Source organism: Salvia hispanica, chromosome 2, assembly GCF_029641045.1.
Source record: "Salvia hispanica isolate PSC_SH4W2 chromosome 2, Shi_PSC_v1, whole genome shotgun sequence".
NCBI lineage: Eukaryota > Viridiplantae > Streptophyta > Magnoliopsida > Lamiales > Lamiaceae > Salvia > Salvia hispanica.
The window spans coordinates 30229687-30255013 of record NC_142693.1 but is presented as its reverse complement, the minus strand read 5'-3'; the positions used below and the strand labels follow the sequence as shown (position 1 = coordinate 30255013).

At 38.2% G+C, this 25327-nt stretch overlaps 1 protein-coding gene, 2 long non-coding RNA genes and 2 pseudogenes across 5 annotated transcripts; 1 reads left to right on the top strand and 4 right to left on the bottom strand.

Annotated features, from left to right (window-relative positions):
- Positions 1-495: 495 nt before the first annotated feature.
- Positions 496-2062, bottom strand: LOC125203781 (GDSL esterase/lipase At2g40250-like). The gene is made up of 3 exons (XM_048102226.2): positions 1409-2062; positions 961-1243; positions 496-873 (listed from the first exon to the last, which is right to left on the bottom strand). The coding sequence occupies exons 1-3, from the start codon at positions 2018-2020 to the stop codon at positions 668-670; spliced, it is 1101 nt and encodes a 366-aa protein (XP_047958183.2). The 5' UTR covers positions 2021-2062; the 3' UTR covers positions 496-667.
- A 3778-nt stretch (positions 2063-5840) lies between these two features.
- LOC125192132 (7-deoxyloganetic acid glucosyl transferase-like) lies at positions 5841-13504 on the top strand (annotated as a pseudogene). The gene is made up of 3 exons (XR_016135830.1): positions 5841-6378; positions 7184-7353; positions 12623-13504. The product of XR_016135830.1 is annotated as a 7-deoxyloganetic acid glucosyl transferase-like (transcript).
- Positions 7674-10073, bottom strand: LOC148932117 (uncharacterized). Its single transcript, XR_016135831.1, has 7 exons — positions 9223-10073; positions 9063-9136; positions 8842-8887; positions 8702-8764; positions 8477-8620; positions 8291-8398; positions 7674-8023 (listed from the first exon to the last, which is right to left on the bottom strand). It is a non-coding gene; the product is annotated as an uncharacterized LOC148932117 (long non-coding RNA).
- LOC148932116 (uncharacterized) lies at positions 11386-12655 on the bottom strand. 2 transcript variants are annotated; one of them, XR_016135834.1, is made up of 3 exons: positions 12530-12655; positions 12279-12419; positions 11386-12099 (listed from the first exon to the last, which is right to left on the bottom strand). It is a non-coding gene; the product is annotated as an uncharacterized LOC148932116 (long non-coding RNA). The 2 variants fall into 2 exon arrangements; XR_016135833.1 differs by lacking the exon at positions 12530-12655 and having other exon boundaries at positions 12279-12522.
- A 2548-nt stretch (positions 13505-16052) lies between the features above and the next one.
- LOC148932115 (uncharacterized) lies at positions 16053-18939 on the bottom strand (annotated as a pseudogene).
- Positions 18940-25327: the final 6388 nt, after the last annotated feature.

Genomic DNA, 25327 nt, shown 5'->3' with positions numbered 1-25327 from the left:
CACTGGGAGATTATGTTACTGCTCTTTTGAACGATCGACACTGCCATTCCAAATTTGCTTCTCCAAGTAAGCTATGCGAATGGATTTATTCAAAAAACACAATTCGTAAAATTCATAAAATTCATGGGAAAATAAACACGATTCAAAAAGTTCATTCCAAACACTAACTACTTGAACAACGCAACCATTCCAAACACGCAGCCAGTCTAATCTGCCTCCAACCCGTCGTGGGTAAAAATCACGGTTTGTAAAGTTTATAGTTTTTCATACCACTTTTATTATTTATGAGAAATACTATATTTTTGAAAAAGTTAATGGTTGTAGCCTTTTTTAATGTGCATCTTTAATGTGCAAACTATAAGCATTTTTTATAATAATTCATCCAGTATTATTATCTCATATTTCATAGATAATTATGGAATATTAATGAATTGTTATTGAAATTACCACTACTTTGATGTTAATTTCATCATCGTAAATAAGTGAAACACAAGATTGAATTATTAGTATTAAAACTCTTTATAATTGATAAATAAATAGAAATTCAACCTAAGGTTGAGTACAATGATCCAAAAACTGACTAAAAATGAAATTCTTGCAATGCATGGAATAGACTAACTAAAACTAATAGACTAACTAAAACTAGAATCAAGCTAACTAGCCTGAATTACTTCTTAACTCCAGGAAAAAGTTGACTAAGCGATCTGTCTTTGAAACTCTTTGCAACAACTTTGTAAGCAGCTTCTGTGGGATTAGATGAATCCCAAAATACATACTCTGAGTGATCATGACACATGAGGGAGGCAATATTGCAAAGAGGCCCCACCTCGAATGCACCAGTTCCACAACATGAGGTTAGTGTAGTCTTGAACCCTAAATCACAAAATTATATACATATACATGATTATTAGGAAATATGTTTCTGAAATTAGTAATTAATTAGTTAAATAGGTAGCTCACCATATTGGTATGGCTTGTTGATCATGTTCATCATAGGGTTGTAGTAGTCCACATAGACAATCTTAAGATCAGGCATTGCTTCCATCATCTTCTTAATTCGGGTTGCGAGATTACTGTTGTATTGTTGGGCGTCAGAGTTGTGGTCATCTCTGCACTCGCGCCTTAGAGGGTCGCCACTCTCGTTCTTGATTGGCGGGATGTTGGTGAAGGCATCTACTGGCATACACCCAATCGGCGGAACGCCAACCAGTGCTATCTTCCTAGCACCGGCTTTTCTCAATTTCTGCACCGTCACATCAAAATTGAATTAGTCATTAGTGTCACTAATACAGTAATATTCCATCCATCTCATTCAAGATGACTTTAAAGTAGAGTTATATACTCCACTAATATAATTAATATACTATTTAAAAGAGAATGGATGACAGATGAAGAATATGAGACTTACCATAACGAAATTTTCCATGTTTAGGAGCAACATTTGAATGTAGGCAGGGTAAGAGTACTTGGCCCTAGTGAGTGGCTGCATATAGAAATCATTGATTATATCAGTTGAGCCTGCTGCAACCAAGAAGAGTGCTTTCTCCACTGTTTGTGTTGCCTTTTGAAGGCCATATGCCTTCTGCATTTGGTCGAACGCCATTTCGAAATGCCAGAACTGTCTATCCAAGTTGTGGACGCCCAGCTGCAGCGCGGTCATTTGGCTGTAGCCCGAGCACGACGATGCAAAGCTGACACCGGTGATTAGGTCCTTGTTGGTGACCGAGGCGTCCGAGTAGGCCGGCAAGAAGTCCTTGAGGCCGTAAGCGGCGACGAGGAAGTCTCCGGGGATCTTGCCGTTGCTGAACCTTCCGGTGTGGCTTCGGCCGGGAAAGTCGGACCCATAGGGGTCGTGATCGGCGCGGCAGAGGGTGAGGATATGGTTGTTGTTGCCGGCGTCGAGAATTGAGTCGCCGAAGGCGTAGATGGCGCTTGGCCCGTTTGTGGCGGCGGAGGGAGTGGTGGTGATGGACAGGAAGAGGAGGAAGGCTAGAGGGACAAGAGGGCTATTGTTCTTCATTTTTGATTGAATTGGAACGGCTTTGTTTTGATAGGAATTGATTAAGTGGATGAGCTGATGAAAAATGCTATGAGAGGCCACATATTTATACACAAACTTGAGAGACAGAATTTGTTGCAAGAAATTTTCAAAGAAGAATGCCGATTCAAGGTTAGTAGTAAAATGGGAGATCTAATCATAGGTGGAGAATTTTAGTGTTTGAATCCTATATCTTAGGAGGTATTTAATTTATTTTTGACTTCATTTTGTAGTGGTATGAAACAAAATTAAATAAGACAAGGGAAAGATATGCGCCGCCTTTTATTTCCATCATATTGAGTTTGTTCAATACATACCATTAAATTAACTTTTATAGGAGCTCAATGTCCATAATCTTTACAGATATTTACCGATATTATCCAAATGTGCACTTATTGAAAAATATCTAAGTCACGTTTTCAATATACTTTTTCTTTTCTTTACACTATTAGATTTTGTTTTTTTAATGAAATTTTTATTTAATTTTTTTACTTTTTTGTTTAATATGTTATCCTATTTTCTTTAACCTTTTATCCTTAAATACTCGAAGCTAATCATTTATTATAATATTAATATCTAATACACAATTAGAATCTATAAGTATCTTAGTTTATTGATTTAATTTAAAATTAATTGAGTGTTTTTTAACAAAAATAAAAATGTCATAGTAAAAAATAAGAGAACAGTTTATGGCATATTTGCAGACAAATTATACTTATACTATCTTTTTTTACTACTCACTCTTTTGAAATACGGGGAGTGATCAATTGCTAACTCATCCCTTAGTTGCTAACTACAACTAATTTAAGACCATAAGATTTTAGAAATCTTGTGGTCTATAATTTTCCATGTGTAATTTCGTTTTTTATTTTTTAATATTAAAAAGATAATAGCAAGTATCAAATTTAGGGTTTAGAAATATAATGTCAATACAGTGTATGAAATACATCAACACGAAGACATAATAATGTCAACACAATTTCATATTGACATTTTACAAGCATAATATTGACATATTATGTAAGGTGTATTGACATAAATCTGTACGTAAAAAATACGAAAATTCAAAAAAAAATTAATTTTTTTTCAAATTTTGACGTCGGAACATATGCATGTAGTATATCGTTGGAATCCTTATAAAATTATCTTTAATTTGATATATGTTATATGAATTTAAAGTTTTGGAATTTCTTTTAAAAGTTAGTTATAACTAACTTGACATTAATACCCCTATTGATATTTATTAGAATTAATCCTATAGCCTTATTGACGTTTTTGTTGATTGTATTGACATTTCGTGGTTGATGATCTAGGCCTTTAATTTGAATATCTAATGACTATTATTGAATTGTAGTTAGCAATTAAGCGTTGAGTTAGCAATATAACACTCCCCTTTGAAATACTATGTTATAGTACACTATTATCTTTCACTTACAGCCGTAGTGATTACATCTATGTATTTAATAAAATGGTGTGAAGAAATTAAAAGAAAAGATCATAACATTTTTTTCTTTTTTGTTAAAACACTATTTTTATTTTTATTAAAACTAGATATATCATTTTCAACTAAATAAATAAGTTAACATACTTGAAGATTCTATATGATATTTGAGAATATTCTTAGAATAAAAAAGAAAATAAAAAAGATATGCCAAATTTTAACATTCATAGATCGTTTGAAAAATATTGGTAAAAACATTTTTTAAATGATGTAAGATTCACAATTAGTCTTGTGGTCCTATAATGATTAAACATGTGAAGGAAGTAAACTAATAAAGAGTATAATAAGAGGAAATAAAAGGCAGCGCACATCTCTTGCGTTTCATTTGTTGTTTGGTGCGTTTCAAGCACAGCAGGGTCTGCTGTGTTTTTTTAACACAACAGAGGATCCATTTTCCTTAAAATTTAGTACTATTTAATTCGGTACGAATATGTGGGTCCTAATTTTATATATTAATTTTTAAATAAAATGTTAGTAAGAATGAGTTAGTGGAATGTGAGGTCCACTACTAAAATTGGTAAAAGTGAAAAGTGATAAATTTTTAGGGATGGATGAAAAAGGAAATAAGTGACAAATTTTCCCAATAAAATAGTTGTAGGATAGGGACAACAACTGCAGCTGTGAATACGGATAGATTTGTCGGAATCGCGCCACTCAGCTGATTTACGGATAAATAAATCCCAGCAAGAAATGGAAGATCACTGCAAGAGATGTCAATCCAGCTGCATACGGAGCTCGAATTAGTCCAATTTGTTGTTAGTAGACCATAAGGGTCAGATGATGTGTTGTTTGAGTGAAAGAAGTGCAGTTTGATCTGTTGCAAGGCTCGTTTGGCTAAACAAGGGTTTTCAAAGGCTAAGGTGAGAAATGCATATGCAAAAATGTAGTACCACATTTTCTCCATGGCTGCAAATTGGAAGGTGTAGTTCACTGATAGAGCCATGCAACATGCAACATTTATTCACTTGCACACAATATTAATCAATGTGGCTAATAAGTTGACTTTAAAGGCTCCTTGTTTGAACTAATTAATGAGCGATTAGATCTGTTTAGTGTCCCTCTTAGCTACTCCCTCCGTCCCGCTTAAGATGACACATTTTCCTTTTTAGTTTGTCCCAACTAAGATGACACATTTCTTTTTTTGGTAACTTTCTCTCTTCAATTAATACACTCAACCACTTTTTCTCACTCCTATTAAAATATCCATCTTTTTTTATCTCTCTACTTTAATACTTACACCACCTTCTATCTCTCTAATTAAACACTTTAACCAATAACTCATAAAATCTCGTGCCGGCTAAGTAATGTGTCATCTTAGCCGGGACGGAGGGAGTACAACATTACAGCTAATATGCAGAATTGTCAACGTGCTTCTCACATGCAGTGAAGAATTCTTGCATTTAATTTTTAGAATAAGTATAATGTTGTATTCCATCCATGTCACTGTCGAACCTTTTAAAAACCAATGCGATGCCAAAATTTTTCAAGATGTTTACGGGTAGAAAAAGAATGACAAGTGGTGCCACGTTGAGGAGCAGAGGCAAGTTCCTCTGCCGCTCCAGGCTGCCGGAGAATGCCATCACCGGATTTTTTTTTTTCATACTGTTGATATTTTTAAAAATTATTAGTTGTAAATACTTTTCTAATTATTATTAATTAAATAAATAAAATAAACAAAATTCAAATGGCATTAATTTAAATAGACTTGGTTTAAACTTCATTTGAGTTCAAAATGCATAAAAACATATTCTTCAATGTTTCTCATGTATTGGAAATATTTAATGAAAGTTTTAAAAAATAACAATGTAGGACATAAATAAAAGCGTCCCTAAATTAATAATAAATTAATTTAATTTTTGTGTTTTATGACACTTCCATTTGCGTCCTCTAGTTTTAGTTGAGACACTAACAATATGACACTTTTTAAAGTATTGTTAATATATTTAGAAATACAAATTAACTTCTTTAATTGTATTAAAAAATATCTTAACAGTTGTTTTCTTTTTAGTGTGGAAAGTATATGCTCGTTGTCTTTACACCTTCCCATAAAGCTCAAAAGCAATTAAGAAGATTCACATTTTTCCTTGGATAGTTAATGCCCAATGCCAGCTAAGCATCTTGATTAAAGATCTTCTTTAGTTGCAGCAGTTGCATCACATGGAATGCAGCATTATCATATTTAACAAAGCTGAATCTACAACTAAACAAATGCAATAAAATATCCCAATAGTCGTTACCCTTCATCATCTATAAAATGCAAGAATTCATCACTTCATGTATAATGGTTAGAGGATTTTAGAATAATAGTAAAAACAGCAAATAACTATGAGTTCAAAATCGGAAGAGAAACTGCCGGCGCACGTGGTGATATTCCCATTCCCCGCGCAGGGGCACATGAATTGCATGCTCAATCTTGCTCATCTCCTCTGTTTATCCGACTTCCACGTCACCTTCATCGTCTCAGAGTTCACCCACCGCCTCCTAACCAAGAATACCTCCGTCCCCGCCACTTTCGGCGTCTATCCCGGCTTCCAGTTCCGGGCTATCCCCGATGGCCTCCCAGACGATCACCCCCGCTTTGGTGACAAACTCGGCGATGTGGTCCCCTCCGTTACAAACAACATGGTTCCATTTTTCAAGAAAATGATGGCCGATGAAGACCTCCTCGCTTCCCCTCACCGGAGGCCGGTCACGTGCTTCGTTGCCGACGGATTTTTCAGTTTCGCTGCTGACTCTGCGGAAGAGAACGGCATTCCCTTGATCTATTTCCGAACTCCCAGCGCCTCCTACTTCTGGGCGATGATGTCATTCATTCAACCTCAAAATATTCCCATTCAAGGTAATCTAATTAATTTTCCCTCTCGTCCCCAAAAATGGACACATTTTTGACATTTTCATCTCTTTATTGTTAACTGATTCATTTCATTTTTACTACCTTCGATAACCAAACCTTATATACCATCAACTATTCCATTCACAATTATTGAAAAACAATATAAAAAAATAAAACTCATATTTACTAACTTTTATTTTACTTTTCGTAAAATATCAAAAGAATTCTTAAAACTTTCATGGATAAAAAATAAGACAATTAATAGGAACAGGACGCAATATATACTTAATTATTCATAATTTCTTATGAATTTCAATGCTACTATATCATTTAGGTTGCTTTTAGAGTGTGAAGGTTTCATTTGTCCCAGTGTAAGTGGAATACTTTTTATTCGGCATATAATTTTATGTAGTGTTATTTTGTTAATTAAGATGAGAGAATAAAGTAAATGACTGAAAAAATATCGAGAATTGATGTTTCTATTTTAATACATAGTCATTTATAATGAGACATCTCAAAAAGGAAAATGTCACTTAAAATAAAACGGGGGAGTATCATTTTATTACGGTCAGTCATTAATGTCTCATATTATCATTTAAAAATATCTATCATTATATATTACTAGTATTTTACTTTTATTATTTGTAATAAATAAACTCATTAATCTATTTCATGTATTATTATATATCATAGTACTGAGACATAGGCGAAGACTGTAAATTATTATCATTTGATGATTTATGAGTTCCCCTATTTCGTCGGTAACAAAATTTTAAACTCTTGTTTGAAATAATGGTTCTCGATTATTAAGGTAAATCGATGGATGAATTAGTGAAATTAAAGGCATACCGGGAATGGAAGGATTACTCCGCGGCCGTGACCTACCGGGTTTCTTCCGCGACGACGATGTAAATGTCCGTCTTTTTCAGAGCTTAACAGTGGCGATTAGGCAAATCGGACGAGCACACTACAAAAAAGAAGGTGTTTTGTGAGCACCAATGTGCTAGCAAATAGTAGTACAATGTGCTAGCAAAACCCAGTTTTGCGAGCAGGCTGCGAGCACTATGTGTGCTAGCTATGAGGCTTGTAGCAAATTTGCTACAACTTTTTGCGAGCACAAGACCATTTGCGAGCACTTTTGCTAGCACCTGCAATTCACCCAATTCTGCTCGCAAATTTGGACTATTTTGCAAGCACAAATCATAAATTCTGTATTTTCCTATTTTAATTAGTAATTTTGGTATACAAATTATTTTCTGGATAACTTTTAAAAAAATTTATAATATAATGAAATTAAAGAGTAACAAAATTCAAATATTACATAATATTAATGATATTGTTTTACACTTCCTTTTAGTTCATAAGACTTCTCATTTCGTAGACTTGTTGACTAAGATTCTTCAACTATTCTAGCACCTCCGCATTTTTCTTCTCTAGCTCCACACGCAACTCTGCATTTTGCTTATCTGACTCTACATGCAATGCTGCATTTTGCTTCTGCAACTCTACGCACAACTGGTATCATATGGGAAGTAAATGCTCAGTGCCTAACCGGCTCCGGGAATTTGCTTTCTCTTCTTCGTCTCCCCAGAAAGCTCAACGTAAATGGCATCATAATCTTGGTCTTCTACCCCATTAGCCTGTAATGCATCTGTCCAAACAAGCAAAACATACCAACTTCATAATCCCAGTAAGTATTCTAAATTTAAACTCAAATCAATGTAGAAAGTAAATGTAATTTTATCCATCGAGTTCTGTCACAATGGAGAAATATCATTGTTTTTGCAATAGCATGTCCAAACAAGCAAAACATACCAACTTCAAATCTATTCAAAGGCCATTTCTAATCAAGTAGAGACACAAACAATGAAGACTGTTTCTTAATGACCAACCACTGGGTTACATCAAGTGATCTAACCTCTGTATGCTGTTGGGCAGAGAAAGCCAACATCCTTCTCTGTTCAGTTAAGGACTTCTGAATGTCAGAAAGTACTTCCTTTGACTCCAAGGTAGCAGTTTGGAAGAACTGCATAGACAATTAAGGAAACATATTTATAGGTGATACACAATGAACATATTCAAGTAACGATTAGATTCTTCGTACTTGGGCTGGCATCACAGATGTTAATTCTTCCAGATCAGAAGATGCTTTTGTCTTCAGTGCATATGTAACCTTCAGTGTGGAAAGAGCCATCTTATATTTCTCTTTTAGATCTTCTAAGAGTTTATGGGTCGTCTCAAGATTCCTCTGGAAAAATGCATGATAATTTGAATGACTAGAAATTTTCACAAAGTAAAATATTTTCCAATGTTCTATCTTCTCTATTACCTTGCAGTCTTAAGTTCACTTTTGATGTTCAGTGAGATAAAGCTCACGGAATTTATCAACTTTCTGCATAACTAGACAAGTCAGCCGAAATTATTTGGAGAAAAGAGTAATGAGAAACGAGTAAAAATTTATCTTCTCACTCTCATTAAGATTGCTCTCCAACTGTTCCATTCTCTCATTTTTAGCCTGCAAGTGTCATCCATTAACTAACAAACTAAAACAAATTAGATATCTATAAATTACATCATGTTCAGATACTCTCACTTATAGCACATAGACGCGAAATGAGACTGGAAGCTCCAACATAAAAGAATGTTGTAGTTCCAGAACTAAGCTACGCTGTTTACTGTTAGCAACTGACCTTTTCTACTTCATCCTGGAGAAACCTCTCATGTGGAATAAAAACACCATTCTTTTCTCTTGCTGCTCGACTATCTGAACACATTCGAAGTAGAGTAAATGTCAATTAAACATGCATGACTAATCTAAACCATTACATGGGCAAGGAAGAAAAAGAAAACCTTGCTTCATTCTCTCAATTTCCACATATAAATCCTTAAGCAGCACAATTTTGGTTACTTTTTGGTTTGCCTTCAAAACAGAATGTAATTTAGTTTATGCACCAATTGAAGTTTTCTATAAGATACCTGTATTGTAGCATTAGTAGCAGTTGCTAAAGCAATTGACTGCTCTGCCTTGCTCCATTTGTAAGAGAAACAACTTATCATTTCCAAGCTTATAAAATACAGTCAAATAATAGAGATGAGAACAGTGAACCTTAACACATTGATCAAATTACATCAACACAATCAGAAATTTAACAATACAATTCACTATGCTCTATCCTCCTTTTATAGAAAGAAAAAGCAGGATCTCAAAAGGATGATTAAACATCCAACGAAATATTGAGTCCGTGACACACTAACTTTATGAAATACAACCATTTTAACTTATTATCAACAAAATCACATTGCACAGCTATCATATGTATTCTGAATGATAAACGACCCGTACTGAGCTCACCTAGTGATTCACTTGGATTTTACATGATTTTAGGGGTAGTTTTACTTGGTTTTGATCATATATTGTGAACTTTGAGACATGGTTATAGCTACTTCTCTATTATGTTGGTATTTTGACCATTTTGTGAAGAATGTGTAGAAAAATGTACAAAATATGTGGATGTGCAGCTGCTCAATGTTCGAGACAGCTTATCTGGAGATTTTGAAGTTCGATTCGCATGTAATACATACCATTCTCTTCGTCTTCGAAAGAGCTTCACGTGGATATCTTAAACGTCTCAATCGAAGTTCGGTAGAAGAAGTTATGGCCGTTTTACCAAGACTGCGCAGTGACATAGCTGGCGACCCGCCAGGTTCGTTTGCATTCGCATGCAAACGAACCTGGCGACCCGCCAGCAAAACACGAAAAAAACGCCGTAAGCAGCTGGCGACTCGCCAGCTTCAACGCACACCCAACCTGGCGACCCGCCAGCTTCGTCCGACAGTTTATTTCGGGCCCAAAGTCAACCCTAGGTATATATATGCCTAGGAAACGCCTCCAAACACAACTTACACGCCTTCAACCCCAAAAATACCACTTTTTCACCTAGGAAGAAGAGAAGAACGAGCAGAGGACGAGTATTCATCGCAAGATTGAAGACGAGACCTCCAATCCGCCCAATCCAATTCTAGGAGTTTCTACTTTTAGTTTTATTCTTGATCAAACAATGTTTTTGGATATTTCTTTGACTTTTGTGTTGAACATGAGTAGCTAAATCCTTCGTAGAGTTCTACGGGGGAGATACAATGATTCTTATGTTTAATTGATTTCCTTTTTCTATGCCTTGGCTCATGTGGTTATTTTGATTTCTTCTGTGCTTATACATTTATTTGACTGATCACCTTATAAATGCATGTGGATTTTACTACAAGAACTGAGAAGTGAGTAGTTTAATTTGAAAGAGAAGAAATTGACGTCTTTGCCAATATAATCGAGAGATTTGAGCCTTTGAATGAAGCTAAGTATCTTAGGAGCTATCAGGAGTTATTGCCTTAGTTCTAGGAAGGAGACTTCGGATCTAGGTAGCAATCTACAAATTATATGCTTTGAGAAAAGATATAGTTTTACCTTAGTGATAGCTTAATAACCCTTGAGACCCTCTGTTGGCATAGTTAGGAAGTTAGTTGAGCATAGGATAGTTGTTATCGATCCCGTAGGATTCTACCCTTCTCATCCTTGATCTACATCCGTTTTCTTATTTGCTTTTAGTTCTCTAGTTGTTTTTAATTGTTTTTACTTTGTTTTTAAGTAGATTTAGAAAACCCAAACTTACCGATTCATCTAGATAGTAGTTGAGGTTGGTTCGTGGTAATTAGGTTGACACTGATTGTCTCTGTGGATACAATACTCTTTGCTTACTATTTGCTACATTAGCCCCGTACACTTGCGGATATACTTGTGTTAAAAATAAGTTGAGTCACCTAGCCTTATTCATATTGGACAATAGTAAATAGTAAATACTAGGATCTGTCATTTATTTTCTGGTATGATGAAGCTCAATTACCAGAGCTATTAAAACATACATTTGAGGAAGTTCCTCAGCGAATTTTCAATTTTTTATATGCCGACTTTTCTACCTATTATTATTCCAAATTCATACATTTCATAACAATGAGCCTTAGTAAATCACAACAATGCTGATGGGTAACTATATATTCTGTGGCAATTCATGGTGATATAGTTATAGTATACAGTTCATGTCTACATGCTTATCCACCCATCTATTAACTGCTTAAGAAGATAAAGAAAACACAAAGCTTCCAAGATATCAGATGATAAAAACCTGGAACAGGAGGCAGTGCTGACCAATCTGCAAAATTATTATCATTAATGCAGAAACAGCGGCAGTAAAGTGCACCACGAACTGCAAGATACCACAAGGATCTCTCATTTAACCTCTCCACCATCTTATGGTAGATTAACAGAAAAAAGCGAACATCATCTGCAGCTGCTCGGACCATTAATTCAGACAATGGTCGATATGTCCAGAAAATTTTCACAGCGAACTTGAGATGCCTTCTTCCATGGTGGCAGATATGTATAGCAAACTTTCAATTCTCCATGTAATTGAGCGAAAATTCCATATATATCACTTAAAAGAAAGTTCAACATCCGAAACGAATGTCTGATTGTAAGTGATTTTCTTTTTTACTCGTAGGAGCATTTAGTCGAGCAGCTGGCGTGCTATTATAAACATAACAAACTCATATGTTACCAAACAAGATCAGAGGGATACAGAGACAACGTTTTACCTCTGGAAAATGGTATTCGTTCCTACACTTTGCTCGAAATGAATATTGATTCAATTGTCCTCTTAAGCCGTTATCGAATTGTTTCTAGCAATCCAAATAACGTTCAATATGTTATTTTTGCTATTAGAAGTTCAATTTCACGAAGAACATGTCTTTGTAACTTCATCCGTACGTCTTGACGACGAGGAATTAAAGTTTTTCTACGGAATCAGAAAAAACAAATCTGAAAATCATACATTTTCGAGCAATTAGGCAATGCTTACTTAGTAATTGGAGTGTGGCGGAGGATCGGTGGTGGAGCAGAGGAGAATTGAACGTGGCCGAGCAGAGTTAAATTGAACGGTGGCGGAGCAGAGTTGAATTGAACGGTGGCGGTTGGCTGAGCAGCGCAGATCTGATCTGATCTGAGAACAGCGGCGGGAATTGATTCCAAATAAGCGGGAATTGATAGCATGCAAATGAATTAGAGAATTTGAAGCAGTTTACATGTGCTCCCTAATTTGCGAGCCCTTACTTGTATATAGAAAATTCTGCAAGTAGTATTGTTTGCCAGCACCGTAACATGTGCTCGCCAATATTTGGTCGCAAACACCCGCTTTTTTTGTAGTGGCACAAGCAGTCATATTCAACACATTCGAGGATCTAGAGGGGCCGATTTTATCATTCATGCTTGAAAAATTACCAAGAATCTACACTATTGGTCCTATCCACGAGCACCAGAAATCCAGGCTCATAGAGAAGGGATCCAAAGCCTCGATTGTTGCCGGTAATTTATGGGAAGAAGATCGGAGCTGTATAGATTGGTTGAACGCTCAGCTGCCGAGATCGGTGATCTATGTGAGCTTTGGGAGCATAACAGTTGTGACGAGAGAGCAATTGATGGAGTTCTGGCATGGTTTGCTTAATAGTTCTCAGAGGTTCTTGTGGGTGATGCGCCTGGATTCCATCACCGGAGAAGACAGGGACGATCAAATTCCCGCGGAACTGATGGAAGAGGGTTACTTGGTCAAGTGGGCCCCGCAGGAGGAGGTTCTCAACCACCCTGCGGTGGGTGCATTTTTGACGCACAGTGTATGGAACTCGACTTTAGAGAGCATTGTTGCTGGTGTGCCTATGATATGCTGGCCTTATTTTGGTGACCAAACTATTAATAGTAGGTTTGTGAGTGAGGTATGGAAGATAGGTATTGACATTAAAGATATTTGTGATAGATTGATAATTGAGAGGGCAATTAGAGAGGTTATGGAAGTGAGGAAGGATAAGTTTTTGGAAAGGGCAGATGGTACGGCCAAAATGGCTAAGAAGGCTGTTGAAAGAGGAGGTTCCTCATACACCAATTTGGATGCTCTAATTGACTATATTATTTCATTGGTCATAACATTATAAACATTGGTAATGTAAATCTCAAATTTCTTTTGAAAGGGCTTAGAAGAAAATTATAAACGTACTATTGATTTTGGGCTGTATGACAATTTTTCCAAGTAAGCTAAGTAACATTATTTTTGAACTGTTAATTGGAGATAGGTGTTGGGCTGACCTAGCTATGTTGAGTTGGGCTTAGCATTGGTAAGAAATATGAACAAGCCCACTACTTTTAGAACAAAAAGGAGTAATGTTTAGTTAATATTTCTCCTCCTTTTCGATAATCACACACCCAACGACATCTCTCCATCTTTTGGGTGCTCAATCTTTGCTCCATTTATGTGGATTTCAAGCAAATGGTATGTATATTTCTTGAATAGTTGGTGTTTTTTGGATCCTAGGTTGAATTGAGCTTGAAATTTTTTTATTGCTGGATGAGAATGAGCACTATAACTATGTGTTGAGAAAGGAAAAGGGGGAATCGAAATTTAATTTAATTTGAGAATTTTCAACTTGTAGCTATATATGATGAATGATTGAGACATGTTTGAAGAACTCTTTTCTTTATTAGATATCCTCTGTATCTGCTGTTGTGAACAGAGGAGATTTTCCCAAAATATTCCATTTTGAGTATAAATCTTTTAAGGTTTTTTTAAAGCAACGGTATACTTGTTTTAACCCACATTTTGAGCTTGTAAATGTGTAATAAGAATGGTTGGATATCCTTAGTATGTCTGCTTTCTTAGTAGTAATCTATAATGCCAATTTAAGATCCTTGAGAATTACATGAGAAATATTATTTTGAATAGAAATATGCATATGTGCAAAATCGTAATAATTGGATACAAAAGATTTAGATGGAGTATTTTAGTAGCTGTTGCATAATGGTAATTAATTTATATGTGATCCATGTAATTTGTACTGAAGGTGATAAATTATTGAGTATTAGCCACGAAGACGAGAAAAGAACAGGTTCACGAGTAAAAAGGCTATTGATATCACAATATGTTAGGCGTACAAAGGTACTGTATTTTTCACTCTATTCGTTTAATGCTCTCAACCAAGTATGATATTTGTTGCCTTATAGTTGTAAAAAGAGTAAGAAACATGATAGTATGACTACATTATGTAACATATTCTTCATAATGAAGTAGCATGTATTGAGGTTTGCATCTTGATGTAAAGGCCAATAATGATTTGATGGAAGTAAGAAAAGATGAGTTTTTGGAAAGGGGAGAAGATGTGGCTAAATTTGGATAAAGGACTAATGCAAAATATCATTGGTACTTTGATATTGGACTAATACAATATATCTATAATTCCCATGTATTCAATTTGAAACTTTTGACTCCCTCCGTTCTATAAAAAATGTGCACTTTTCATTTTCGTCCGTCCCATAAAAATATGTGTATTCCATTTTTGGATCGTTATCTCAATTTATTACCCTTATACATTAACTTATTTACATCTTATACCACCATCAAACACTACTAATAATATTAGTCCCATTATCCACTAGCACTATTTTAATTATCATTCTCCTCATCTTTCTTACTTTACAGATTTTGTCTTAATTCTCGTGGCATATCAATTGCCCATATTTTTATGAGACAGAGGGAGTATAAGAGTGTCCACTATAGTTGGCCGGGCCAAGCCACAAAGTGCGGCCAGGCCACAAAATCGTGGTCGGGCCACCAATGCCCATGTTTCCCACTATAGTGGACATGGCCAAGCCACCCAAAAATTTATTTTTTCCATTTTGTTTATATTTTAATTCTACTACAATAAAAATTGTTAGACTACAATAATTAAATAAAATGCATAATTTAATGAAAACTAGATCGAAAACCAAATCTTCGTTGTATTATAGAACGGGGTAAAATTATACAACGAAAATTGTTTTAGAACACGCAAACAAAAACATAAAAAAACACCGCCATCGCCGACTACTCGGTCTCATCATCAGAATCCGCCACTTCATCTTCACCCGTTGCATCGCTGATAGGCCGGGGACTGACCCCGGTTTTGGGGTGTTTGTAGCCACGGCGCCGGCGATGGCGGACTCCACATCTGGGATGGAGGAGGGGTGGGACTCGATCTCCAGCGTTGGGGGGGTGGAAAGCTCCCCTGTCCCGAATCTCCATAACCGGGATCGTCTCCGCCTTGCATTTCACAAAAATTCAAATTGAAGGGAATATGGTAAATTGTGTGTGAGAGTAGAGTAAAAATAAGATATGAATTTTAGGTATATATAGAAAAAATTTCAAAAATTTAAAAAAAAAAAAAATTCGGAAAAGGGGCGCCGCGGCTCGTGGCCAATGCTATAGGAGGGCCGCGGCCAGGCCAGGATCGTGGCGCGCCCACGTCCCCCCCCCCCCCGCTGCGGCCGCCCACCCCCCTCACTATAGGGAGCCGCGGCTCGCGGCTCTCCCGTGGCCCGGCCGCGGCTCGCCTATAGTGGATACCCTAATGAAAACTGCAAGATAAAACAGAGAAGTTAAACCTGTTTTGAGAATATCAATGTTTTTAGTGCGAAATGTTTTAATGCAAAATTAATAAAGTAGGAAAAAGATAGAGAGAACAAGGTTTAGTTATTTTTAGTGCGAAATGAGATCCACCTTAGTAAAGAGAAAAACTTACCAAAATGAAACTAATTGTATAAACTAATTGGTGGACGACCCAAAATGAAAAAAAGTAACCTTTTTTTTTGAATTGATATAGTAAGATATTATCCAGAGTCTTGGCATTCATAGGAAAACCACTTTGTAAGGCCTTCCCCAATCATATTTAAGCTTCATCCCAAAAACCCATGTTGGATTTTCATCAGCTCAGAGCTTCTTTCATATTAATCCTTTTATAAGAAGAATTTGCACAACACTTGAAGGCCAACTCCAGTATGGATGATATGAAATCCACAATTTTATCACCATGTACTTCATCAACATTCATAAGTTGGCATCTATAACTTGATATGTGAATTCTGGAACAGACCTTTCAATCCAAGTCTTCAAGCTTAGATCTCCAACAAACATGTTGTCACTTGGCTTTTTTCTAGTAAAGAATTCCATCAACATCACCCCGTAGCTATAGACATCGCACCTTGTGGAGACTAGTCCTTCTGAACCATACTCTACAATCCCAAAAAAAAAAACAAAGTATGAAACAAGACATCATTTATTAAAAAGTATATACGTAATTAATGTAGAATAACAATTAACCTGGAGAGCAATGTAAGCCAATGTGCCTAGGGTGTTGGTTAAGACCATGCTATCTCCATCGCATAGCAACTTTGCTATCCCAAAATCGCTTACACGAGCAACCATATCTTTGTCTAACAAGACATTACTTGGCTTCAAGTCACTGTGGACAATAGGGGTCGAATAGACAATGAAGATACTCCAAAGCCGATGCAACATCGATCAATATATTCAATCTTTCCATAAATAGTTGTGGGAATATAACCATTTCTCAAGGTTTCCATTGGGCATACATTCAAGTACTAATGCCTCATTTGAACAATAACTTATGACACTGTTCAGACACCCGTGTCGAATGCTACTAAGAATCTCACATTCGACGTCAAATCTCGATAAAATGCCTTCTAACTGAAGATTAAACACCTTGACATCGACAACCTTCCCATGGTTAAGGATTCCTTTGTACACACAGCAAGAACTCCCCGTGCCAAGCAGATTGCTCTCACTAAATTGTTCAGTTCCTTGTAGAAGCTCATAATAAGAGATTCTTTCTGGCACAATGGATATCATCTCATCAACTTCTCTAACATTCTTATCTTTCTTTTTGTATCTGACAAAGATAAAAGCTAGAGAAACGATTGAAATGAAAGCCACAACACCAAAAGCAATAAATGAACCTTGTTCCTTCTTTTTCCACTTGGATCTGTGATTTGAAACATCAGGGCATATTGGGACATGGAACCTCTGAATTCCTCACAATGCCTCGTTGTCCTTAAAAGAATCCATAGTAAGGTTTCTAAAAGGACCACCACTGGGAATTTCTCCACTCAAAGTATTGAAAGAGACATCAAAGTAGTGCAAAGCAGTGCGGCGCCATTCCCGACAAACACCTTAAAGGGTCGGATAGGGGATAGTGGAATGTGCAGTTGCTCCGCCACCGCTGGATGCATAAAATCTCTATCACTACCCGTGTCGATCAAAATACTCACATACTTGTTCTGGATTGAGCCCACGATCCTCAAAGATCGTGATCGGCTGTCCCCCTGTATCGAGTTAATGTGGACCGAATCAGCCCTAGTAGTCTCGTCTGCATACTCATCGAGAGGTCCCGTCTCCATCTCCTCATCCTCGTCCACATAACACAGTAACCTCTGTTTGCAAAGACCCAAGCGCGACCGCTCGGCCTTCTCTGCCTGGGAAACCCGAATCAGTGGAAACTTCGGGTTGATAGGAGCACAACCCGACTGCCCCTGAGTTGTACCCGCGGCTGTGACAGGTTGAGTTGACGACTGCGCTGTTGTGGATCCCGAGCTCGCCCTCCCGTCCCGGTTCTGCCACTGTCGTCTCTGCACCGAGATAGGTTGCACCGCGGGGACTCGGTCTGCCTGTTCGTCCCCAAATTTAGCGACATTGCTTCAAGGAGGGATTGTGGTCTATGTAACCGTAAACGCTCCTGGATATCTGCCTTAAGGCCTGCAACAAACAGAGTGAATAGATCGGTCTCAGACACGCCTCGCACGCGGTTGAGGTACTTTTCGAAAGTGTCATGGTATTCCAAGACCGTTCCCGTCTGCGTCAACTTGGCGATCAAACCATAATAATCTATAAAGCTCTGACGGTCAAAACGGTGACGAACATCCTCTAGAAACTCCTGCCATGTGACAAAGTCGTTGTTTGCACAGTAATTGAAGACCCATTCCGAGGCTGGTGGGTCAAAGAGCATGACCGCATAGTGCAGGCGTTGCGCGTCTGGCATCAAGATATGATCAAAATAATATTGAACGCGCGAGATCCAATTCACTGCGTCCGTACCATCGAAACGGGGAGGCTTCCTCTTTACCTGATGGTACTGATCATACCCTGAACGTTGGGAAGGGTCCCAACATGTAACCGGGAGATTCATCGTGTGACCGGACCCGGCTAACAGGCGACAGTTTATCCGTTCACCTTTCGGCGCTGACCTCGCCCCTCCGGCGACCAATCCCCTGCGAAGTTAGGGTTCTTGGGGCGCAAGCCATTGTCGCCGTATCTCCATCGGTTAACTTCGACAAACTCTGCGTCATCACCATCATCCCAACCTGACGGACGGTCGGCGTCACGTGTCTTCGTCAACTGTAACGACTCAAATCGTGGTTCTGTCTCATCCTTCCAAGAATCGAATTTATCCACCAGACGATCCAACTTATGTCCTAACGTATCATCATTCCGACCTTCATCCGTGTACGGAATCCGGTCTCCTCCTCCGCCTGAAATCGGTGAGAATGCAAAGATTCCCGATGGCCCCTCCCTTGCGACGGGAGCCACTCGAAAAATCGTCGGGGCGAGACCCCCAAACTCCCTTACCGTTGTTGTAGAAACGGCTCATGAGTTCACGAGAGAAAGCACCAGTTGTTAAGGGTTTTTCCCCTAACGAGGGTCTGCAACGGTGTGCAACGACCCTAACGAACGGCCGGCACCAAGGATAGGGTCGGCGGCTGATAGACGGAGGCTGTGTGCGGGAGTTCTTCCCCGTCGGGCAGCGTCAAGTCTAGGTTTTTTAGAATAACTTTTCTCGCATGATAATATGGGCACAAACGTATATTTCTTATTCAATTCTTCAAAGTTAGAACAAGTGCCCTATTTATAATCTAAGGACCCTAGGGTTGGTTCGACTCCTAATCCTAATTCATCTCGGGAAAGAACCAACAAAGAAAATTCGAAACGGAGCTTATACTTACGCTCGACTCATGCACAAATAATTAAAATAACAATGAAAATAAATAATAATAAAAAAAATGTAATCAAAAACTAAATCCCACTACGACTCTACTTCGGGGCATAGTCCCCGAACCTGACCGACTACCACGACTGTCTTTTGGCCTTGGACGTCGCGATGGACGGCTGGGGCTCCGGCGCAGCTTGAACTCTTGCCTCCTCCCACTGAACCTGCTCTTGTCGCGGCTCCGCTGCCTTCGCCTGCTCCTGCGGGGGTTGCACCGTCTCAGATAACTACTATATTTACCTTTTTTGCATGAAAAATCATTCTCGAATGGGAGATGTATTTGAGAATGTATTATATTTTTTCCTATTTTGAAGAGTTATCTTTATTCTTTACCTATTTTGAAGATGTATCTTTATTCTGTACATCTCCATAAATGGAGAGGTAAAATCTTATAACTACCATGTTTGTCTTCTTTTCATGAAAAACCATTCCCATAGGGAGAAAGTATTACACTTTATGTTATTTTTAATGCATTTAGTAGGAGTTACAAAAGGCATAAGTAACGCCTCTGTGCACAAAATTATTATTCAAAACGTCCTAAAACTCGTATTTTATATATGTATAGATAGATATATTAACCATTTACTATGCCACTAAAACCTCGTATAACCAAATAAGTTCCAAAATAATAAATTGCACCTAAAACTCGCGTCAATAAAATATTTTTCGATCTATACTACGAAAAAATCAACCACAAACACATGTTAATATCAATTTAATGTTTAATGAAAAATGGATTAAGTTATTGCTATATATGTCCATAATTAACGTGTGCAAATCCAAAATTAGAACATACTTTACTTACTAAATTACACGTTATACTATTTAATAACTTTTACGTTTAATAAATATAAATATGGTTCATTATATTCCGAATTTTTTAATTTTCAAAACAAATTTGTTAAAAATAGCGAATTTAATTATAACAATGTTGGGACATATAAACTTAAATTATGATTTCAAATTTTCAACAGATGCTAAATTTTAGTATTTTTACTTCTTCAAAACACAATAGTTTTATCTCCAAAGCACCTATCCGAGCAAAACTCAAATCTTTCCGAGCACGTTTCGGGTGCTCGGAAACTTGGTCAACTCCTCTATAAGATGTCCGAGCACTAGCAGTGCTCTGAATTTCTGTTTCATCATTGTCTTCATTTTCTTTGCTCGAACTTTGAACACCGCTCGCCAGTTCGCAAGTTATTAAAATTCTCAAGTTATTTCAGGTTATTAAAATTCTCAAGTTTCTTGTCTAGAGAAGTTTGGCATATAATAGTTAGCTAATCTATCATTTTCATGGGTAAGTACACTATATATTAGTCAGTGGCGGAGCCAGGAATTTAATTATGGGGGGCCAAATTTCTGATTTTTAATTTTTCAGTTTTTTTTGTTAATATTATTCAGAGCCGATGAGTCATAGCCGCATAGCAATAGGAGAGATCATCGAAAGGAACACATAAATAGTGAAAATAATTAAAAGACAATAGAAACTATAAACTTATGTGCAGTACAAATAAAGTCAATGTGAATTTATTTATTTTCTTAAATTGTGAAGATAATAAATATCAGTGTGTGAAATTCATTACATAAAATTACTATTTGCTAGAAAAAAAAATTACCTATTTGCTAAAAAAATTACCAAAAAAGGAAATGTGTCATCTTAGTTGGGACAAACTAAAAAGGAAAACGTGTCATCTTAAGCGGGACGGAGGGAGTATCATTTTTATAAAGTATTCTCTCTCTTACTTACCATTTATCCACTTTACCTATTTATTATCATTCTTATAAAACGAGTGCGCAAAAGTGACCGGGACTCCTAATGGCGGACGGATGGAGTACAAAAATAAAGCATCATTTAAATTTTGAAATGAAAGGAATATATATAAATTTATGGAGTAATATATAACATATTAGGGGATTAACTATTAAACATAAAAGAGGAATATAGTACAAAAATCTCCTAAAGAGTATCGTACACTAGATCTCTAAGGTGGTATACACACACATAAACCAACTAAGCTGCAGCCATATTTTAATATTTCTGTATACATACATTATATAGGGGTAAAGTCAAAATGGGTGAGAGGTCCAAGGGCCCCCCGCCCCAGCGTGGCTCCGCCCATGATATTAGTCATTATATCCAAAAATAAATCAAAGTAATCCATCCATTTTACTATCCTATATAGTATAAAATTAATATAAATTAAAACAAATATAATAATATTTTGAATTATTTAACATAGAAGTTAGAAAGAATAACTAATTATACCTTTAGATAACAAAAAGATAACGAGGAGGCGAGGTGGCAACGGGTAAAAAGACTACTTTGATTCGAAGAAATAATATGGTAAGATTGAAAATATATAGGAAAAGACTGACGAAATCAAGTTGGAGAGAAAATGGAAGAAGTAAAATAATAGAAGTGAGATCCATAAAATAAAATGATAGAAGTGAGATCCAGATCTGGTTTGGAAATAATAGAAGGATAAATTGGACGATTCCATTTATAACCTCTAATTTTGATTGAGACATCACAATAAAGACACTTTTTTAAGTGGTGTTGATATATTTGAAAACAAAAAATAGTGTTCTTAATTGTATTAAAACATTGTCCTTAATTGTTTTTTTTTTAATGAGAGAAGTATATGTTGGTTGTCTTGTACACCTCCCCCTAAAGCTCAAAAGCAATTAAGAAGATTACATTTTTGCTTGGATAATTAATGCTCAATACCAGCAAATAGATCATAGAAAATCGTTCTCGAAATCGTGGGAATCTTGATTTCTTTAGTTGCATCACATGGAATGCACCATTATCATAAGAGCATCCACAGTGGTTTTAGGCAAGGCACAGGCTAGCCACTCTCTCTCCTGCCACGTAATCAACACTAAAATTCCACCTGCCACATCATCATTTTAAGCAAATAGGCTAGCCTAAGGCTAGCCACAGGCTAGCCGAATAAAAATAATTCAAAAACAACTATATTTACGGAATTAAATTTACGAGACATATACGGGAAAATTCATTCATTTCATTTAAATAAAAAGAAGGTATATAGATAAAAAAAAGTACATAATAAAAAACAAAAACCGGGCTTCCACACACGAGTTCCGCCTCTCTCTACTCCTCATCGCCGTCGCCGCCGTCCTCGCCTCCGTTGCCGCTGCCACCCGGGACCTCCACATCGGTGGCATCTGAGCCCGCGTCTGAGCCCTCCATCTGTGCCCTCGCGGCATCCAAATCGACCCGCATGCTCTCGAGCATCGAGTGAAGAAACCTCTTCTATGTGGGGTCAGTTGCGGCCCTCCAATCTTGGAAGACCTTGTACATCTATTCCTGCATTTTTTGACACGAGAATATGGTGTACGCGGGTGGGGGGTGCCGACTGGACCTCCTGGGCAATAAGGGGGAGGATCCCCTCGCTGCCCGTTGCACCCGCTTTTGGCCAACTGGGCGAGTGCGGCGAGCAAACGATGGAGGGGACGTAAACTCCTCAGCATCCGGGGGGAGGTCATGGGAACCGCCGCTGCTGCCGCTGTAATCGTCGGAATAGTTCAGCTTCTGCCTCTTCGGCCACCCAGCGTCGACCCCGCCCAGAACTTCTCGGAGTTCTTCAGCACCAGATAGCAGTTCCAGTAGGTGAACTCCTTATATTTTCCCGGCACGGGGAACAGACTCTCCGCTATCCTCCGGCAGTCCTCCTCAGTCTGCCCACTAGTCTGCATGCGGAGGGCGTTGGCGTACAACCCCGAAAATCGGCCGACCGCGGCCCTGATGCATTCCCACCCCTTCCGGCACTCCTCCCCGGTGTAGTCCTTTCTGTGCTGGTAGTTCCTCTTGTAGGCTGCTCTAATCTTAGCCCACATGTTGACGATCCGCTGGTTGTTCGCAACCAGCGGATCGTCACAAACCGACGCCCACGCCTTGGCCAGGGCGACGTTCTTCTCTTCCGTCCACTTCCTCCGTGTGGTGGTGTCATCAACAGCAGGCTGCGACGACTCGCCGACCACCTTGCACTTCCCCTTGCTCTTCTTCTTCTTCTTCGTCGCGGCCCGAACCCCCCCCCCCCCCCTACTCCCCCCGCTGGAACGGCAGTGTCCGCCTCCCCAATATCGATCCCCAGCTAATGAAATGAGAAACGATCATCCCCAGTGACCTGCGTCTCCACTGGCCGATTACAATGGTTCGGCTAGCCGGTGCGCTAGCCGCCATTGTGGATGCTCTAATGTAATAAAATATCTCAACAGTCATTACCCTTCATCTATAAAATGCAAGAATTCTTAACTACATCACATGTGTAAAGATTCGAGGCTTTTCGAATAATCAAAAACAGCAAATAACTATGAGTTCGAAATCGGAAGAGAAACTGCAGGCGCACGTGGTGATATTCCCATTCCCCGCGCAGGGGCACATGAATTGCATGCTCAATCTTGCTCATCTCCTTTGTTTATCCGACTTCCACATCACCTTCATCGTCTCGGAGTTCAGCCACCGCCTCCTAACCAAGAATACCTCCGTCCCCGCCACTTTCGGCGTCTATCCCGGCTTCCAGTTCCGGGCTATCCCCGACGATCACCCCCGCTTCGGTGAAAAAATCGCCAATATCAACCCGCCGTTTCAAACATCATGGTTCCACTTTTCAAGAAAATAATGGCCGACGAAGACCTCCTCGCTTCCCCCCACAGCAGGCCGGCCACGTGCTTCATCGCTGACGGCTTTTTCAGCTTCGCTGCTGACTTTGCAAAAGAGATCGACCTTCCCTTGGTCTATTTCCGGACTCCCAGCGCCGCCTACCTTTGGGCGTATTATCACGTCGATGATCTCATTCAAGCTCAACAAATTCCCATTAAAGGTAATCTAATTACTCCCTCAGTCTACTATCAGAAGTCTCGATTTTTCATTTTGATTCATTCACCTTTTACACTCTGTCTGTCCATGAATAGAGATCGGTCAGATTTTAAGAAATACTCCATCCGTCCACAAAAAATAGATCACTTTTCCCATTTTTTGGGACGTCCACAAAAAATAGATCACTTTCTAAAAAGAGAAAGTTTATATCTCATACTTTTTCCATTTTTTCTTCCCTCTCTCATACTTTACTCACTTTTTCTCCCTATCTCTCTTATTTTATCTACTTTTTCTCCTCATCTCTCTTACTTTACCAATTCTACATTAAAACCCGTGCCGAATAACAATAGATCTATTGTTTGTGGACGGAGGGAGTATAAGGAAAAATGGGTAGAATAAGTTAGTGGAATGCAACTCCCACTTTTATTAGTTTTATAATAGAATGCCAATCCAGCTGCATACTGAGCTCGAATTAGTTCAATTTGTTGCAAGTATATGAGAAGGGTCAGAGATGATGTGTTGTTTTAGTGAAAGAAGTGCAGTTTGATCAGTGGCAAGGCTCATTTTGGCTGAACAAGGCGTTTGAAAGGTTATGGTAAGGAATGCATATGCAAGAATGTAGGAATACAACATTTTCTCCATGGCTACAAATTGGAAGGTGTGGTTTATTGATTATAATTTGGAAGAGGGATAAGAGTCATAGAGATATCCTTCTACCATATTAGAGCATCCGCAATGGTGCTTAGGCCAACAATAGGCCAGCAATAGTCCAACCATTCTCTCCCCTGCCACGTCAGCAACACTAAAAAATCCACCTGCCACATCAGATTTAGGCCAGCCGCAATAAAAATAATTCAAAATATACTACATTTACGGAATTAAAATTACGATTAAAATACGGAATTAAATTTACGACACATATACGGGAAAATTAATCCATTCCATTAAAAAAAAGTACAAAGATTTTTTAAAAAAAAGTACATGATTTTTTTTTTTAAAAAAAGGGCTTCAACACACGAGCCCCGCCACTCTCTACTCCTCATCGCCCTCGCCGTCGCCCTCGCCGTCACCACCGCCGCTGCTGCCGCCGCCCCGGTATCTGAGCCCACGTCGGAACTCGCTAGCCGTGCCCTCGCGATTTCCAAATCA